Source organism: Pangasianodon hypophthalmus, chromosome 30 (assembly GCF_027358585.1).
Source record: "Pangasianodon hypophthalmus isolate fPanHyp1 chromosome 30, fPanHyp1.pri, whole genome shotgun sequence".
Lineage (NCBI taxonomy): Eukaryota > Metazoa > Chordata > Actinopteri > Siluriformes > Pangasiidae > Pangasianodon > Pangasianodon hypophthalmus.
The window spans coordinates 8,451,933-8,472,263 of NC_069739.1; the positions used below are offsets into that span (position 1 = coordinate 8,451,933).

Consider the following 20,331-nt stretch of genomic DNA (forward strand, 5'->3'; position numbering starts at 1 on the left):
ACGTCTTGGTGCCAGATACCACAGCACACCTTCAGAGGTCTTGTGGAGTCCATGACTCAATGGGTCAGAGCGGCACCTACACAATATTAGGCAGGTGGTTTTAATGTTATGGCTGATCGGTGTGTATAAACAATCATTTATATGAATATACTGTAAAATAGTAATTCTGTAAAAATAGAAGCTTGTGATTTAATGCACCAGGAGTCATTAAAAGGCACCCTCTAGTGTTTCCTCTACTGATGGACTGTGATGGCTGTATTTTTGAATTTGCGTTATATGATCATGTGTTTTAAATGATCTTTAAATGGACTTTAGTGACTTAGGTGACCTGAGAATTCAAGAGTCTCAGTCTTGTCAGCCAGTAGAAGACAAAAGAAAGGGCTGTGGCTGTTTAAAAAAAGTTTTTTTTTTTTCTTGCTGTCTTCTTACTGTTTCTTGGCTGATTAGCTGTCCCATTTACTGACATACGCTTAGGATTTTTCTCTCTTCCTGCAGGTTTGTTCTTGTTAGTTTCTTGATGTTCTTTCTTTCCTCAGCACAGAGAAACACATCGAAACTCTTGTCTGTGATAATCACACGTATGCTACAGTGAGGGTGGATAGTCACACACAGACTGTGAGGCAGTGGGGGCTCATCCATAGGGACAGGTAGAGGCAGAGCCCCACCATTTATATCAGCTAGTCAACAAATATTAATCTTCAGAAAGTCCTGATTTACAACTAGATACATTTTAAATTCTGTTGGAGCAATAATTGCCTCTATTGAAACATTAACGATTTAAGCCGATTTTCTATTGATTTGCTTGCGTTTCTAGATGCTGTACTTCCATGGAGTTATTATTGCACCTAGAGGTCAAAATTGGAGTGGCAACAATTACTAATAGACATCCATATGGGCAAATTTGTTTTCTGCCCCATGCTCATTCTATGAACAGACAGGACAGTTAATGACCGGGTTGCCAGATTGGTCTAGTTTAACATACTCCTCAGCTGCCAGGATCTTTTTTTTTATACCAAATAATCAGAATTAAATGTAATAAATTTCTGCAAAATGGTAAAGTGTAAGTGCAGACTGTGTTTCTATGATGAACAAAGCCATTTCTGTTGCAAGCTGTATTGCAAAGATTGAGAGAACGGAATGGAGGATTATGGAGTGGATAATGTCCGTACATCAGAAATGTGTTTGAAATACTTGTTGCCTTCGTAAAGGCTTAAAAAATGGAGAAACAATTCCATTTTCCAATGGTCAAATTTTTGGTTCTATAGTTTCAGGTAGGTTGTGTGGTTTTTGAGATGTAGTTGAGCTGGAAATTTTGCTGAAACCTGATATTACCTCGAACACAGTTGAAGATACATCTAAGCCCACTCAATACGAGCTACTAGACCGTGTACTTGATGTATGTTGTCGAGTCTCAGCTGCCTTTTACGGGGTTACTCTAAAAATCCGCTAGATAGTCATTTTCATTACAAAAAAAATTTTTGTTATTAATGATGACATTGTTGTGTGCTGTTATTTTAACCATCGTCACTCTTTTTTTTTTTTTTTTTTGAACAGAAATTTACTAGGACTTGAACCTCGTGTTCCCCTGGCTCCTGTTTGAGCCTCTTCTTGTTTTGAAATGTGCAGAGGAAAAACACCCTTAATGTGTTCTGTTCTTGGAGTGGTTAGAGCTCTGATCCTTGTCTCTCCTCGCTGAATCACGTCTCTCTGCTATTATCAATCCTCCCACACGGGCCTCTGCTTCCTTCCTAGATTCCTTCCCTTGTCAAGGTTTTATCGCTTCATTTATTGTGGTGACGTGTGTGTTGTCTGTGTTGTCTGTGTCTGTGTCTCTGTGTGTGTGTGTGTGTGTGTGTGTGTGTGTGTGGACATACATATGGGAGGATGGGTTGTTAGATGAGCCTCTGTTTTGTGTTTGTGTGACTGTGAGGAAAAGGTTGAAGTGAATTAAACAGATGAATAGACGCTTAGCGAGAGAGATTCTGGCTCGTTTGTCATGGAGGTAGGCGCTCAGTAACTGATGAACAGCACAACAACATGTTTGCCGTAATGTCGTTATCAACTAAGTGTATCAACCAAAGCAGGAAGCTCCGTGTGGATTGAGCTTGCCATGCCTTAAGCGTTTGAGTTCTGAGGGCCATATTCAGAGTTGGTGATTTAAATCCAAAAGTTACGTCCGTATTTCCCTGCGTACTTTTGGACTTAAGTCAACAACTCTGAAGTCTGTTCATCCGGTATTTGACTGGGCACAGTTTTTACGCTGGATGCCCTTCCTGACGTAAACCTACCCAGTTTTATCCGGGCTTGGGACTGGCATTGACAGCACACTGTTGCACGCAACCCCAATGGCTGGGGTTGGTTCCCTGGCTGGGAATCGAACCCGGCCGCAGCGCTGAGAGCGCTGTGGCCTAACCACCAGTCCTCCATTCATTTGCTGCACTTACACTCACATTAAGTTAATTCATGACTTTATCCAATCATAACTCTAAAAGTTTGGTCCTCACTGTCTCAGATTAAGATGCTGTCTCCTCCAAGCTACCAAAAAAACAACAACTTTTTTTATGGATCATAGTATTAATTAATAAATAGAGTCTTTGATTGGCAGTCTATGGTTTTTGTGTGTGAATTTACATTCCAAAAGATAAACGTCAGTGTGACATATTCTGTGTTACATCAAACTGTCAAACTGCGCTTAAGTTAAATTTAACTGCACAAAGCTGAGCTGTGCTTCTGTGTTTGGCGCACCACATGCATAACCCTTGCACAGTTTTGTCTAGCTTTTAAGTTTGTAGTTACCTCTGAGGTCTGAAAACCGAAATTTCCCTGAATGATGGAGACGAGGAAATCGTGGGCAAAGGCATGTGTGAGTGAGAGCAGTTGTGCAGAAAGAAAATGTGAGCACATGCTGATCCATGAGCTTTTTACTTCCAGGCTTTTAACTGGCAGTCATTTTGACTGTGGAGTAGTTTACTTTGCTCTCTCTCTCTCTCTCTCTCTCTCTCTCTCTCTCTCTCTCCTCTTCCCTTCTGCAGTATAAACCTTGCTATATGAAGTTCTACTTCTTAATTCACTGACTGACCTCTTTCCCTTTCTCCATCTGTCAGTTTCTTTCCTTTGCGCTGTGAACACTTTCAGTACTGTGAATAAAACATGACCACCTATTGGTTGAAGAAGCCAATAGCTTAGAGTGTGTGTGTGTGTGTGTGTGTGTGTGTGTGTGTGTGTGTGTGTGTGCGCGTGCATGTGGATGTGCCATACATCTGCCATACAGAGGAACATATGGAATTTAAAGCCAGAACAGTTTTGCTTGAGATGTTAGGGAGTTATTTTACAGTCAGCTGCTTTTGTTTCTGTCTTTTCACCCCCAAAAGGACGATTGGTAGTGGCAAGGTCTTATATGCTGGTGGACGTTGTCGGGAAACTTGCTTTTGTCTTTTTAACTTCAAGAGAGGGGAAATTTCACAGACACGTCACAGCATTATTGTAACTATGAACAGATAAAAGTATGTTCTTTATCCACCAAAATTGTAATTGTTGGCAATTTGCTGTGATGTAAGAGGAATAAAACAATTTTGGACATGCGCTTTTGCGTTGTAATAGTAGTAACTCTGCTTCATATTGGGCCACCTCACACCCCACCCCATCGTTGATTACTTTCCTATAACAGCATGCCCCATCATATGTTATTTTGTTCTTAATATAACTCAGGAAATCAGCTGAGTTAATTGTCAGTTACTCAAACTCTGTTGACTTTAGTGCATTAGCACACCTCACCTTGGTTAACTCTTGTCTGTTAGCACGTTTCAGTTAACCTTAAGACGTTAGTTGCTAAGGTTGACTGTAGGATCTTGTTTCTCATGGCCTGAGAGTCCTGTTTGTGCCTTTTGGTAAACCATTAGCGAGTCATTATGGGCCTCCATCTGCAGACACTACCATAACGACCTGATTGCTGGAGTGCTGGAGAGATTGTGCTTCTGAAACATTCTCCCTTCTCCACATAGACCCTCAGGAGTTCCATCAGAGTGACTTTTGGTTCCTTGGTGACCTTCCTGACTAAAGCCCTTGATTATTTTGTCTTGGTTGCAGCTCTAGGAAGAGTCAGGTTTGAACTTCTTCCATTTAGGAATAATGGAAATCACTGTGTTCATCAGGACCTTAAAAAGGTGCGGAAAAGTTTCACCCCAGATCTGTAGCTCATGAAGAAAATCCTGTCTCTGACACCTACATACAATTCCTTTTCTTCAACTTTTCAAACATCTCCAGGATGTTCAGTGGAACCAGGATGCACCTCAGTTTCATTGCAAATGTCAGAGCAAAGGGTCTGTGCTTGTGTCACAGGGCAGAATAACACATTCAGTGGAAAGTGCTATCTACCCTCTTCTGCATACATGAGCACAGATATGCCCACGTTTGGCTAGTGTTGATGTGATTGACAGGCGAGAGAAAGAATGCCATCCCTCCCGCCCAGAGAACATGACCAATTTTGCTCCCTTGTCTCCCAGCCATGGATCATTAGCCTTCGAACTCGCACAATCTCCCGACGACAGAGCAAACAGTTTTCTGTTGCGCCACTCAGAGGTTTAATTTTTAATGCATTTACAAAAAAGAAAACCCCCTTCAGATTTAATTTTACAGAATGTTTTGCATAAAATAAATTTAATGCATTTTAGATTAAGACTGTAATTCTATGATTGTGCATGCTAATATTTACACATAGTCATAAGGGGTCATAAGTTTAAATATGCCTTGCAGAATCTGGAAAGGGTTAATAATTAAAAAAAATAAGAGGCATCATAAAAATTGCATTATGCTTTATATTTAGTTCTGCCCTGAATAAGCTATTTCACAAATGAACACAAATGAACCAGTTCAAAAGTTTACAAACGCTTGATTCTTAATACTGTGTGTGTTAACTGGATGATCAACGACTGTTTTTATGTTTTGTGATAGTTGTTCATGAGGCCCTTGTTTGTCCTGAGCATTTAAACTGCCCACTGTTCTTCAGAAAAATCCTCCAGGTCCTGCACATTATTTAGTTTTCCAGCACCTTCTGCGTATTTGACCCCTTTCCAACATGGCTATATGATGTTGGGATCCATCTTTTCACACTGAGGACACTTGAAGGACTCGTACACAACTATTACAAAAGGTGCAAACATTCACTGATGCTCAAGAAGGCAACACCTCCTTGAAGAGCCAGGGGGTGTAAACTTTTGAACAGGGATCGGTGTAAATTATTATTTTGTTTAAAGATCTTATTTTTTCATTTAGTACTGCCCTTCAGAAGCTACACAAGATATTTACATGTTTCCCAGAAGACAATTTACACTGATCATCCTGTTCAAAAGTTTACACCCCCTGGCTCTTAATGTATCGTGTTGCCTTTAGAATCAGTGAATGTTTGCACCTTTTTGTAATAGTTGTGTACAAGTCCCTCAGTTGTAAGAAGTTGGATGATGGAAAAGAATGTGCAGGACCTGGAGGATTTTTCTGAAAAACAGTGAGCAGTTTAACTGCTCAGTACAAACAAGGGGCTCATAAACAACTATCACAAAACATAAAAGCAGTCGTTGATCATCCAGGTAACAAAACATAGTATACTTTTGAACTGGTTCATTTGTGTAAATTGAGGTATTATTATGTATTATGTCTTGTGGACTATATGTCAATATAATCTACAGTATATTGACTATATATCTATATCTATATATTGATTATATATCCTATATATCTGCTATGTGAAATAGCTTATTCAGGGCAGCACTAAATAAAAAACAAAAGGCAATTTTTATGATCCCTCTTATCTTTTTTTAAATTATTAACATTTTGCAGATTCTGCAAGGCTTATGTAAACTTATGACCTCAACTGTATGTCATATAACACAGCGGTTCCCACAGTGGAGTATGTCAAGCATAGTGAGGCGGTCTGTGATTTATTTATTTATTTATTTATTTATTTATTTATTATTACAGTGGTGGAAATCACAACCCACCATTATCAAAGCTATTATATTTATTACTGAGGTCTTGTAATTATTGCCATGTTTGACTGGTCACTTGAATAATGGAATAATTGACCTCAGTAACCTAAATATGTTGGACTTATGTGAAACGAATGTGTTTTTTGGTGGAAAATTTAGGACTAAAAAAGCTCTATGGCTTCAGTATTTATTGTTAGTGTAATATTATTGTTAAATAATGCGTGTAGTCTTTGAATGTGGGAATATAGGATATAAGATTATGTTCTAATGTATTTTTACATTTAAAGAATCTCAAAAAGTTTGAGAGCTACTAATATAACAAGCTTCTAGTACATGATTATATAATAACATTTCTATTTTTCTCTCTTGCCTTCAGGGTTCCTCTGAAAGTGGAGCAGGCGAATAACGCGCGAGACGCTTTAGCCAAGGCCGTTTACAGCCGTCTGTTCGATCACGTGGTCACCCGAGTCAATCAGTGCTTCCCCTTTGAATCCTCGGCTAATTTTATCGGCGTGCTGGACATTGCCGGCTTCGGTGAGTGAGCGAGAGAGTGAGCGAGCGAGAGAGTGAACGAGAGAGTGAGTGAGTGAGTCAGAGAGTCAGAGAGTCAGAGAGTGAGTGAGTGAGTGAGTGAGTCAGAGAGTGAGTCAGAGAGTGAGTCAGAGAGTGAGTCAGAGAGTGAGTCAGAGAGTGAGTCAGAGAGTGAGCGAGTGAGCGAGCGAGTCAGAGAGTGAGTCAGAGAGTGAGTGAGTGAGTCAGAGAGTGAGTGAGTGAGTCAGAGAGTGAGTGAGCGAGTCAGAGAGTGAGCGAGTCAGAGAGTGAGTCAGAGAGTGAGTCAGAGAGTGAGTCAGAGAGTGAGTCAGAGAGTGAGTCAGAGAGTGAGTGAGTGAGTCAGAGAGTGAGTGAGTGAGCGAGCGAGAGAGTGAGTCAGAGAGTGAGTGAGTGAGTCAGAGAATCAGAGAGTGAGTGAGTGAGTGAGCGAGTGAGTGAGTTAGAGAGAGAGTGAGCGAGAGTGTGAGTCAGAGAGTCAGAGAGTGAGTGAGCGAGAGAGTGAGTCAGAGAGTCAGAGAGTGAGTGAGTCAGAGAGTCAGAGAGAGAGTGAGAACCTCAGGTGACATCTTGGTGAGGACCCGATGTCCCCAGAAGGATAGGAATATTTGACAGTGTTGACCTTGTGGGGACATTCGTCTGGCCCCCACGAGGAAAACTGCTTTTTTATATTAAGGTGAGAGTTAGATTTATTTGTAGGCATAGCATTAATTACCTGCATTAATAATTATGGCAATGAAAGGATATTAGAACAAGTGCGCGCGTGTGTGTGCGTGTGTGTGTGTGTGTGTGCGCGCGCGCGCGCGTGTGGTCATTTCCTCACCAAGACTCAAAGTGAGGCAGAAAAATAGTCTCGCAGTGTGACACACTTTACATTCATGAGCCTCTCACCAGCCTCAAACGCTTCTCCCCTCCCTTTCTCTTTCATTCTCTATTTCTCATTCTTCTTTCATCTCTTGTCCTTTCTCTCTGTTCTCTCTTTCTCTGACCTCTTCCCATACCTTTTGTCCTTTCTTCTCTTACTTTATGCTACTCTCTTCCTCTCCCATCTCATTTTATTATAATCTCTTTCTCTCTGTGTTTCTCTCTCTCTCTTTCTCTCTCTCTCTCTCTCTCTCATTGTGTTTCTCAGAATATTTTGAGCACAACAGTTTCGAGCAGTTCTGCATCAACTACTGTAATGAGAAGCTGCAGCAGTTCTTCAATGAGCGCATCCTCAAAGAGGTAAGTGGACAGCACACTTCCTCCCGCCTTCCCTCCATCTCTCATCCCCCTCATCCCTGTAATGGAGATTTACCTTTACCTTATTTCACTTGCTTTAAAACCCCTGAAAGTGCTGATCCTGGATCAGTCTTTAGATTATATACTCTGTTAAATGTCACTATGTGAGTAGGTTGCAGATCTTAAATCAGATCTAAGTAGTTGAAAAAAATGATCTTAAATCAGTTTTAATAAAAAAATATTTTAATGAAGTATAAAACATGGATTTGACGCAGCTGAGCGTAGACTGATTCCAGGCCCTTTCCACATGTATATGGTTATTTTTCTAAATGTATTGGGTCACTGAACACAACCTGTGCATGTCCATTGCATAGCTTTTGCGAGTGTTATGAATGTACTAGTGCTCTGTTTTATCGTGGTTGCTATACAGGTTGTATAAAAGTTGAAAAAAATTATAAAACATAATTATTTTAATAATTAAAATGATGATGCACACTGGACTACGTCTGAATTCACCACATTGGTGCTTCAAACTGCACTGCGAACAGAGATTTTGGATAAGACCCTAGCGGTAGTTCTACCTCTTCTTCAGTCCCACACGTGTGAATCGTTTCATTTTTCGAACTATTACTAGGCTTTGAGCTTTTTCAAAATGCTCACCATATAAGCAGCTTCACGTTTTCGTGCGTTATCTTAGAAAATGCTGTTTAAATTTTAAATGGAGGGTAAAAACTAGGACTCCAAAAAAAAGCCATTAGTGTGGGTTTAGTCTGAATGTATGTGATTATTACGTGCATTAATCGCCTGATCCTAGATCAGTTCTTAGACTTTTCAAGCTGTGTTCATTTTACCGGAGAAAGTTCAGTAATATAACATGTTTTAGTCAATTCCCAGCCACCAACAAGCTTTTCGCAAGGTCACAGGGCAGCGTAACGCACTCGGAAGAAACCGCTATCTGCACTCATACGCAGACATCATTGACTAGTGTCACTGTGATTGACAGGGAGAGGAAGTATGTCATCCCTCCCACCCAGAGAGAACGAATAATTTTGCTCTCTTGGACTCCTGGCTATGGATGGATGGTTGTGGCATCGTCACGCTTCAACCTTGCGCTCTCAAGATAATAGGGTGAACACTTCTTTGTTGCTTGACTTGGGAGCACAATAATGTCATTTTTAAACAATAACAATTTGCCCAAATCAAAATGTCACACTGAGACATCATTACTCACATGTTCCTGTCAGCGTTACATGTACAGTACTCAGTAACAATAACAAGATGGCACATGGCAGTTTTTATAACAAATTACCTTATCAGAGGTGACAGAATTACTACTTTTCAGTCTTACTGGGTTGTTTTATTTCCCTGTATGTTTATTTTCCAGATGTACAGTATGTTATTGACTTTTATTATGGACAAAGAGTAGCTGATCCTAGATCAGTGATTAGATTTGATAAATGTAGCTGTATATTCAGGTGGCAGCTGATCATAGATCAGTTTTTGGACTATAATGTGATGAATATGACTGTATGTTCGTGAAGCAACTGATCCTAGATCAGATTTTGACTTGACTCTTGGCCAAGCGGCAGCTGATCCCAGACTCTGTATTTTGATGCTTATAATTGCCTAGACGTTAAGCACCGATCATTTCATAGACTTCTCATCACTCAAGCTGCACGAAGCAGCTGATCCTAGATCAAATCTGATGATATTAGGAGAAAGCAACCGATAATCAATTTTTAGACTCTGTAGTTTGTTTAATATGATTAGATGGACACAGAGCGCGCACTGCTATACGGTCTGATGAATATTATATAGACGGGAAGCAGCTGATAGTAAAATCGGTTTCGACGCTGTAGTTTTAGAAGCAGTCCTTGATCGAGGTACCATTCTTCGTCCACCTTGATCGCCTGACATTACAGCCTACGATTTCTTTCTTTTTTTTTTTCTTTTCGCAAGAATCATAGCTGCTATTGAATGTTTTAATGTGCAGCATACGTTTGCGTTATCGCCTGAATGTTTTGTGCATCGTTAATCTTGCCCATATTGAATGTTTATAACTTTGTTACTTTAAGTAGAAAAAAACAACAAACATTTTAGTATGTGGACAGGATTTTTTTAATTTCCTTGATAATTTTTTAATAGATTTTTTCATTTAGGAACATAGTAAAATAGTATAGATCATTTCCAGACACCCTGTATTTTTCTACAGATTGACAGAATTCCTAGACAGCGAACAAAAAAGCATTGACCTTCAACTTATGCGGAGAAATAATGTACATTAATGTATTTTGGAGGCGTTCGCTGATGTGTGTTTAATCTGTTTGACTTCCAGGAGCAGGAGCTGTATCAGAAAGAGGGACTGGGAGTGAATGAGGTGAAATACGTTGACAATCAAGACTGTATAGGTGTGTATCTTTCTCACACACACACACACACACACACAGTGTTTAGGTAATGAAATAAAGATCATCTTCTTGTTTCTACAAAGGAATGATGACTGGAGATTCCTTCTCTCTGCCGTCTGAATTGTTCTTATTATTTTTTAATAATCCATGACAATTTTTATGTTGATTGATTTGACAAGGATTCCTTATGTTGTGAGTTTGAGTTGTGAATGAACCTAATGAATACATACCTAATGAATATGTTTGGTTTGCGAAAGTCAAAAAGAAGTAGTTTTTTTTCCCTTTTCTGGTTGTTAAACCTACTTGTCCAACTACAAATAAAAAAAAAAGTAGCCCGGACGTTAAATCTACCAGTGCTACTGATTTGTCTACCCCTGGTGTGTATGTATATGTTCTCTTGTTTGAGGTAAAGCAGTGTTTTTTTTTTTTGTTTTTTTCCGCAGCATGGTAGGTCATGTCTAAACCCTGAAGCTCTGTTATCAGTATTAATGCTGGACACATGACTACATGCTTAGCCAAGAACGAACAAATAAATGCTACACACACTAGTCTCTGGGGAATATACAGTAGCAATGCATATTAATGACATATTAATATTGATGCGACTGGTTTAGAAATAAAGTGAGCAAAGCGGCGGAGGAGAGAAAATGATGCAGGAATAAAGACTGTTTAGGAAACAGGAATAGAGAGTGATTTATTTGTCTGTGTGTCTGCTGCCAGACTGAACTCTGCCCTCACGTTATTACTTTAATCCATTTATAAGAGCTCCTTTCTACTGGTATCAGTGTGAACACACAGTCAGAGGGCTGATGGGAAATTTGTTTTCTATGCTGAGTGATTTGATTTTCAAGGCTGTTTGACTATCTAAATACAGTGTGTGTGTGTATGTGTATATATATATATATATATATATATATATATATATATATATATGTGTGTATGTGTGTGTGTGTGTGTGTGTGTGTGTATACAGTTAATGCACAAGTTTGCATATGCTTAGGAGACAAAGAAATTTTTAGCAACACAAAATTCATCGTGTTAGTTTTCAGAGAGTGAAAAACAGTTTATGTTAAAATATTCACTGTAAAAAAAAAAATAATAATTGCAGTTCAGTTCTGAATTAATTATTCTCAACCCTTTACCTTTATAAACATCGCCTGATCTCGGTTTCTGCCATGATATTCAGATGGTAGAGTCAGAATTTGGCATGAACAGCATGAATCCGTGAACCCAACCTGCCTTATGTTATCAGATCAGGCTGGTGGTGGTAGTGTAATGGTGTGGGACATTTGCTTTTTAGCACTCATTAGTCCCCTTATTACCAGTCAAGCATCGATTGAATGTCACCATCTATTACTTTTTTATATCTAGCACTGCCTACATCCTCATGCCTTCCTGAGTTTGTCCTCCTCTATCCATCTTCCTGTAGTGTCCCCTATGAAGTGCGCACCTAATGAACCCTTTTTTAATGCGATAGCGCTGTTTTCTGTCAGTTTTACTGAGCTTACAGTTTTGTGGGGAAAATGCTGGCGCATCTCACGTGCTTGGTTTCTTAATGTGTTATTATCCTTCAAGAGTTTTATGGCTTGTCTGTTTTGAATAACTGCCACGTTCTTGGACTTCGACTGAGTATTTAATGGGTTTGTGATTTTAAAAAGCAAGCCATCTATTGACTTATGAGGTGTTCGGTGCTTTTGTCACATAAGGAGAAGCTTGAGTGGCTCCGTTCCAAATAGTGCATGTCTCTGTTTTTTTAATCAGGCTGTTCAGCTCGTCGTTGCTTCTTCTTTCCTTTCAGGTTGTCTGTCCGAGCTTCCTGTGATATCTCAAGCATGAGGGATTTAATGTTTGTAGGATTTATATGAAATTATCATTGTAACCAGCAGATGAACTGATTCGATTTTTGGAACTGATCCAAACAAGGTCAAGGTCAGGGTCAAGGTCATACAGCACAATTGTAGCGTCCATGTTGTCTCTTAATGCACACATGCACCTGTGACTTATTTGTGCAAATACAAGTAACGTCGCTCCTCTGTGTCACTTTAAAAAAACTGGGATTTGAAGTATTTTTCTAATATTACTTTTTCCCGTGAAGCGACATTCATTAGACAGCACAATAGAGCCACAACATCCCTGTTTGTCAGGTTTCCAAGTAAAACTGTATAATGTTTGCGTTGTCATAAACACACTCACCAGCTCTGTCGCTATTAAAACGTTCTGCTGTTGTCTTGATTGTTGTCATGGTCTCAAATCAAAATCACTCGAGCCTTACTTTTAAAAGTATTTACCAATCTGGAACTCTGGTACACAAAACAGAAATTTCTGTAGGTTTGAAGGCTACATGAGAGGTTTTTACAATTCAAACACTAGAAAACTGGTTAGTATCAGTATATAATACCGATCTAGAATAGTACATAAGTATGCGGTTTGAGACGCTGTTTGGTGAAGGTCAGTGGACAGGAACATTCGTCCATTTTTATTACCGCACTACGCTAGAGCAGTGTGTCAGGATAGTCGAAAAGACTAAAATAACATGCATCCTATTCATTTAAACATAGCTTGTCTGAATATTAGCACACCAAATCCGACTTTGATATTTCTAATATTAATTTGTCAAATAAATAAATGAAACAAAAGAGGAGAATGTGAGTTTCTCTTGTGAAACCATTTTGAAATTAGGTGTTTGAATATTCTGCCATTGTTTTTGTGTGTGTGTGTGTGTGTGTGTTTCAGACCTGGTAGAGTCAAAGCTAGTGGGCATCTTGGACATTTTGGATGAAGAAAACCGTCTACCTCAGCCAAGCGATCAGCACTTTACTGAAACTGTCCACAGCAAGCACAAAAACCACTTCCGTTTAAGTGTGAGTGTTTGTCGTACACACACATTATACACAGACACACACAGACACAGGAACTAAATACTGTTAATATTAGAATTTGTTGACGCAGTGGTTGTATATGATAAATTCTTCATGTGTGTTCTCTTTAATGCAATATATATATATATATATATATATATATATATATATATATATATATATATATATATATATAGTTATTGCATCGATAGCTTCAATTTTTTGGCAGCTCAATTATTTTATTATTTTGAACAAGGGAGATAGACTAGCACATGTCTGAATATACATCTACCTTTGGATGAACGTGCAGTGATTTAAAGATTAATCTGCTGTCTGCACTCACAGGTTCCCAGGAAGTCGAAGCTTACAGTGCACAGGAACGTGAGGGATGATGAAGGGTTCATCATCAGACATTTTGCAGGAGCTGTGTGTTATGAGACGGTATGCGCGCACGCACTTGCACTCCACATACGCTTCAGTGCTGCAGTAAGATTGAGATGAAGCAGTATGGGAAAATATTAACACACGATATAAGGTGAAAAACATGACAGCACATGCTGTTATAGGAAAATAATCAATGACGCAACGACTCTTTTACTTAGAACTTACTATTTTCCCCATTAGTGCTGCATACCTTATGTACAACAGCAATTTGCTAACAATTACAATTTTTTTTTAAAGAATGGCACATCATGCTTTTTATCCATTTATAGTTACATTTAATGTTGTGGATCGAGTTTCTGTTATCATTTACGTTTTAGCAGCTATAAACTCTCTCTTCATTTCTTTCTCTTTAGAAGTTATTAGGACCATGTTGCCATGTTACCAAGAAACTTTCTGTCCTGTTACAAAGCACTCACACTGGAGACTCCTTCCAAAAAAAAATGTTAAATATCTTCTCACAGAAAACAATATCAATAATTATACATATTTCTTTTTTTATATTAATTATTTGGCCTATATTATGTGGATCATCCATCATGTCTGCCAACTTTCTATGAATTAGTTGTTACTAATGAGCACATTAATATAAACCTGAGATTTGCCTTGCAGCTGACAGTAATGTCAGAGTTTAGTAATATTTTGTACTATATTTCCTCGCTATATGCTTCTCTCCAGGGCTCCTTCTGATTATAACTGCTTTTTAAAGTGATGGGGAAAAATCACTGAATGTTACTGTTGTGTTGGGAGTTCAAAGAAATTGACCTGATCAGATTTTTATTCTTTTCCTGCACCTGCTTTTTAGTGATTCGTTATTTCTTCCTCTCTCAGAGCAAGTTTGTGGAGAAGAACAATGACGCTCTGCACATGTCCTTGGGGAGTCTCATTAGCGAGTCAAAGGATCGGTTTATCCGCGAGCTCTTTGAGAACTCCAACAGCTCCAAAGACGTCAAGCAGAAAGCGGGCAAGCTCAGCTTCATCAGCGTGGGCAACAAATTCAAGGTTAGCTCTAAAAAACGCTTCATATATGCAGTGCTTTGTTTATTTACACTCACGATAATGAACTCTACACTGAGGTAAGATTGATGTGTCTCAGTGCTTTTTAAATCAGAGAGAAAAAACATTTTTAAAAAAAAACACCCTGTTATTTCAAGTAGGATATATTTTCAACTTGAAATGCATAATAACTAAAATCCTTGAAGTAAACGGTAACGTTTTGTGTATTTATTTTTTCATTCAAGCTTCATGAATATACAGCAGAAATTATACTGTATATAATATAGTAAATTAATGTAAAGTGAAAATGAGCTGTTATAGTGGAATAGAAAAATAACAAACAAAAATTAGAAATAGGAAAGAATCAATTTGGCTCTATGCAAAGGTGATTATTTTCCAAGAACTGCACATCCTGAAGCGTTATATTCTTCTTATACCACTCCAAGTTGCCAATGCTAACGAATTTAATTTATTAAAGACCGATGCATCATACGTTTTATGCATTTGGTGCAATATCCGCCAAAGCAGTTAGTACCTTACCTTACGTTATAGTAGATATAAATAGTCATTCTCTCACCAGCCGCTCTCGTTCATTCTCTTTTTAAGTTAATAAGACAAAAAAACACAGTTTGTTATGTTACTGAAGGAAAAAAAAACGTAAAACCTGTTCCGTTGTTGGAAAACTTTACCGTAAATCTGTTTATATTTTCCATATAGAAGTTCCTGTGTAAATTCTTACTCTAGAAATAATAACATATTGTATAAGGGATGTTAATATAGAGCTGCTGTTATGCAAATTTAATCAACACCTTCCACCCAATCAGATTTGAGAATTCAGCAGCACTGTAGTATACAGCTGTTTAACTGCTTATGGAGTACATAGACGATTCTGAACTCAGAATAGTCAGCTATCCCACAATACCAAGCTAACAGCAGTTTATCGGAACTGAGATCTCACGGGACACAACAAGAAATATCACGTGAGCGGGAGGATTTTCATGCGCGAGGTCAGATATGAAGCTGGCAGGAAAAAGAAAGACCATATTCATCAACATGAACGGGTGTGTGCGTGTGTGTAGGTGCATATACAGTACATTTGACTGGATCTTTTTCTGTGCCTAGTCTCACCGCATCAGATGGGGTTCTGTCTTGTGTGTGTGTGTGTGTGTGTGTGTGTGTGTGTGTGTTTCTCTGCCCTTTTTATCCATTCTCCTGTCATCTTTCTCCCACTCTCTCTAACTTTCCATTCCATGCCTCTCTTGGGATGTATGCTGCAGGAAAAGGTGGATAGAGAGAGGTGATGAACAAAAGAGTGAATGGGACAGAAAGAGAGACTGATAGGGACTTCAGAACAGGAATGGATTTTTCAAGCAAAAATTTTTGTTTTGACTTTTCAAGGCGTGTGAAACGGTGAAACTTTGCAGCTGTTCATTTAGAGGAGTGCGGCGAATTATTACTTACAAATTTGACCCTTCTGATTCATTCCTATGTAGAACTAAAGGTAAACTGTCTTCGCTTCCTTTTTGCTATTTTTAATAAGGGCAAGTTTTACTGCACAGTCCCAGACATTACCAAGCAGTTTGATTGCTTGCTTACTTCTAGGTTGCTTTGTCCAATTATGGAGTTCATGGATAAACTTCTTCTTGTGTTTAACCTTCCTGATGTCAAAAAGACTTTAATCTCTTTCCCTAATCAAATCTGGTTCACCTCAAAAGTTTCTGTATGAGGATGTTTCTGTTTCTGTGGCCGCTCCAAACAGATGTTTATTTGACCTAGTGCTTTTTAACAGATTACTCCTGCAGTGCCATAGATTAAAAAAAATCTGACAGTTTATGGAACACCAACAAAAATAACGGATCAATACTGATCTAAATACTGAGCAATGAAGTGAGCCGTGCATCATATAAGAAGACAGACAATTGTTTGTTGTTGTTGGTGTTGCCAGATATAGGTACATAGCGTTTCAAGGGCTGAAGAAAATTGTTCATACTGATCAACTAGGGTTTGCTAGTTAGATTAATATTTTTAGTTTTTGTCTACTTGCAAAACAAACCAACAACAACAACAAAAAACAAATCAGCTATCTGCCCTCTTCCACATACATGAGCTCACAGACATCCATGATTGGCTAATGTGATTCTGATTGACAAGTGGGACAGAGCTTATCCATCCCTCCCACCTAGAGAGCTCGGCCAATTTTGCTCCTGTGGCATCATCTGGATTTGAACTTTGATAATCTGACAATAGGGCAAAAAAAAATGTAATCATTTTTAATTATCATTACCATTATGTGTTAGATTTGATACCTTGTTGTTGGCATATATATATATATATATATATATATATATATATATATATATATATATATATATATATAGGTCAAAAATTTTTGTCCCTTTTTCTCTTTCGAAAGATCCAATTTTTGGCTAATGGCATCTAATTAATCATTGGCTAATTTTTTTAATGGCATCTAACCCTAATTAATCTAATTAACTGATGTTAAATGTATACTTGTCTAATGTTAGCTGAATGAATTCATATTAATGAACTCAAAACATGCTCCATTTACCTTTGCAGAAAACAAGGTACCTTATGTGAGTTTAATGGAGACCATGTGAGATAAGAAAAAAAGGGGGCGGGGCTTCCAAGCAGCATCAGTTAACATTGGAGAGTTCAAACCACGTGTGCAAACCATTCCAGATTTACACATGTATTGGTTCAACTCCCATTTTATTGGGTGTACACTCCTGGGCAAAACGGCAAAATATTAAGCTTTTAATGGTCTTAACAGCAAATCCGGAAATTAGCAAGAATTAAACAAATAGATAAAGTAACTTAAATGTTTAAGCCTTGTGGGTAAACTTGTGGACAGCTTTTTTTTTGCAGAAAGAAGACTCAGTGTTGTTCCATTCAATGTTCTTGGCTTCAAACAGTTGATGAGTAGTTGAAAAATGTTTCCTGGTTAGTTTATGTTTAATGTGAGACCAAATATTCTCTATAGGGCTCAAATCTGATCGTTTCTCTTTAGAAAACGACTTCAATAATGGGATGCAAGCCTTTCCGCCATATTCTCCTGTGTTCCAAAGCATTAACTGACATTTCACAGTGAAGCAGCTCAGCAGTAGCAGCAGCTGAAAAGGCTCCCCACACCATGACACCTCTTGCTCCATGCTTAGCTGTGGTAGAGATGCTTTCACTATGGTATTTCTCACCCGATCTTTGAAGACACCTCTCTGGAGCTTCACCACGCAAGCTTCAAACTTTCCATGTACTGCAAAAACTTTATTCTGTCTTTGATTTAGTTCTGTTTTTCTGAGACAGCAATGGCTTTTTAACACATCTTCTAGACAAAAAACCTGCATTAGATAACCATTACATAGCCATTTTGGGCTTGGCCCATTTTTTTTTTTTTTTTTTGCCCAGGAGTGTATAATGTACTCCAGTGTTAAATTCCAGAGTGCCTACTCAAAATGCGTAGAGGATGGCATGTCCGGTAATATAATATAATCAGAGTAAATGTCACTGGATATTGTGGTAGTGTAATATTGTATAAAATCGTTATATCCCACGAGCCTAATCTTAAGTCTTTTTTATCATTCCTGTTTTGGTCCTGGGACTGAATTCATTTCTCTCTGAGTCCAGAATGAAAGGCTCAACAAGCTAATTCCTGGAATTTGTAAAATATTGAGGAACGTCCAACATTTCTTTCCTACTATCACATTTTGACAGATTTGGAGGAGGACTGCAGGGCTTAGAGACAGAGGTTTTGTTAGATCATAAGTAGCACTCTTTAGTCGTGACATATCATCCAGATAAGTGAAGGATCTCTGTCCTGCTGTTCACCACGGTCAGTTCCTGTCTCACAGTCAGTGGTGTAGAAGAAAAAAAAAAAGAGAGAAATTATGTCCTCGGTTTTTTTCCACGTACAGTGAAATACATATGAATGTAGTCTCCTTGGATGCAGTATCCGTGGAGATGGAGGACTAAAAGCAGTAATCTGTCAGGTATCCGAGAACACACTGGTCACATGCTCTGTGGTCATATCTCTGCTAGGCCTCCTGCATGGTGTTAACCAGATGTACAGAACTGCCTTCTTTCTTGTGCTTTGTGTGTGTGTGTGTGTGTGTGTGTGTGTTTTGTGTCTGTCTTTGACATGTGACCTCTTTTAACATTTGTGTCTGTTGACATTTCTGTTACCCATCTATCTTTGTGTGAATATATATTTTTTTTTTTTGGCTTGAAGCATCAGGACTCTGTTGCACTTTTAATTTTTAACACTTTCCTGCTGGAGGAGTAAAATACGAATGGCTTTAGGCTTGGAGAAGCCAAAGCACGCAAAGCACGTTGGCAAATGCCACGGACGCATGACTCATTGTCGCTAATTCCGTTCTCCATCTTTTGATCCGAACAGACCCAGCTGAACATCCTGCTAGACAAGCTCCGCAGCACGGTAATTACCAAATCAAGAACACTCCAGTTACACTCAAATGAGCTTAAACCCATTAGCATGATCTGTTATTAAGGTCCACCATCTGTGAGCCTTCTGCTGTGGTTAAGTGTCTAATAGATCTGACCTAAGTGGTCTCGGAGGAGGCCAATGGAATTTTTGTTTTTTAATTTTAATTTAGTTTATGATTTCAGGGCTCCGGTTTTATCCGCTGTGTGAAGCCCAACTTGAAGATGGTGAGCCACCGGTTTGAAGGCTCGCAGATCCTGTCACAGCTCCAGTGTTCAGGTTAGTGCTTCTGCGTATTTTACACACTAGCGTGAACTAGCGTAAACCATCTTCACCTACATTTTACAACTGATCTCTAGAGAAACTAGAATACCTTTTACAATCCAAACATGAGCAGAACTTTTTTAAAAGATGAAACAGACTGCAGGTAGTATAAAGACAAAGAGTGGTCATAGAGAATATTTCTATAATAACATATAGAAATGTTATTATTTTGAAGTACACTATACACTATATAGTCAAAAGTATGTGGACACCTGACAGGTCACAGTGTGCTTGTTGTGTCATGGAATCCTGGGAGTCGGATGCAAGTGCAGAATCTTTTATTAACAAAAACAACTAAAAAACAAGCGAAGACTGCAAAAGGACCCAAAACTGTAACAACTAATACAAGGAACTAGACTGAGACAAAGCAAGACAAAGAAAAGAAAACTCAACAACATGAAAACAAAAAGCCACTCACGGTGCAAATATAATATAACCTACCAGTAACCATATCAGTTATGCACAAACACACACAATACTCCACAACTAAGGAGGGAAAACACAGTATTTAAATAAGGAACTAATTGGGAAACACGAAACAGGTGAGCATAATCAAAGAAGGAAACGAAGCAGATAACAAAATAAGAAATTCCAAAAAAGAGTGAGAGAGCCCTCTGGTGGTCTGGGGAGGAATTGACCATGGTGGACATGACATGTTGAACATCTCTATTCCAGATATGTTCCTCTGTTGCTGTTATAATAACCTCCACTCTTCTGGGGAAGCTTTCCACTAGATTTTGGGGCGTGGCTGTGGGGATTTGTGATCATTCAGCCACAAGAGGATTAGTGAGGTCAGGCGAGAAGGACTGGGACACATTTGGCTTTCCAGATCATCCCGAAGGTGTTCAGTGGGGTTGAGGTGCAGGACACTCGTGTTCTTCCACACCAACCTTCAACACGACTCTAACAGGTTCGGGCCTCTTAGTTCCAGTGAAGGGAAATTGTAATGGGGAAAGGTGTGATGGTCAGGTGTCCATATACTTTTGGCTATTTTTGGTATTTTAATCACTTTATTGCTTGTAAAAATGGAGGAACAACTGTGAAACCTAAGCCACTTAATAGTTTATTACTATAAATGACATTTCTTTCAAATCAGT

General features: G+C 38.7%; 1 protein-coding gene across 6 annotated transcripts in view; it reads left to right on the forward strand.

Moving 5' to 3' along the window:
• The window catches only part of myo6a (myosin VIa), a 116,641-nt gene that overhangs the window by 55,449 nt on the left and 40,861 nt on the right, over window positions 1-20,331 (forward strand). For all 6 annotated transcript variants that reach the window (XM_026918190.3, XM_053231693.1, XM_053231695.1 and 3 more), the window contains exons 13-20: window positions 6,358-6,515; window positions 7,663-7,754; window positions 10,087-10,159; window positions 12,893-13,020; window positions 13,363-13,458; window positions 14,290-14,460; window positions 18,866-18,904; window positions 19,096-19,189. In XM_026918190.3, coding sequence (XP_026773991.1) covers window positions 6,358-6,515; window positions 7,663-7,754; window positions 10,087-10,159; window positions 12,893-13,020; window positions 13,363-13,458; window positions 14,290-14,460; window positions 18,866-18,904; window positions 19,096-19,189 — 851 coding nt within the window. The remainder of the gene's footprint in view (window positions 1-6,357; window positions 6,516-7,662; window positions 7,755-10,086; window positions 10,160-12,892; window positions 13,021-13,362; window positions 13,459-14,289; window positions 14,461-18,865; window positions 18,905-19,095; window positions 19,190-20,331) is intronic.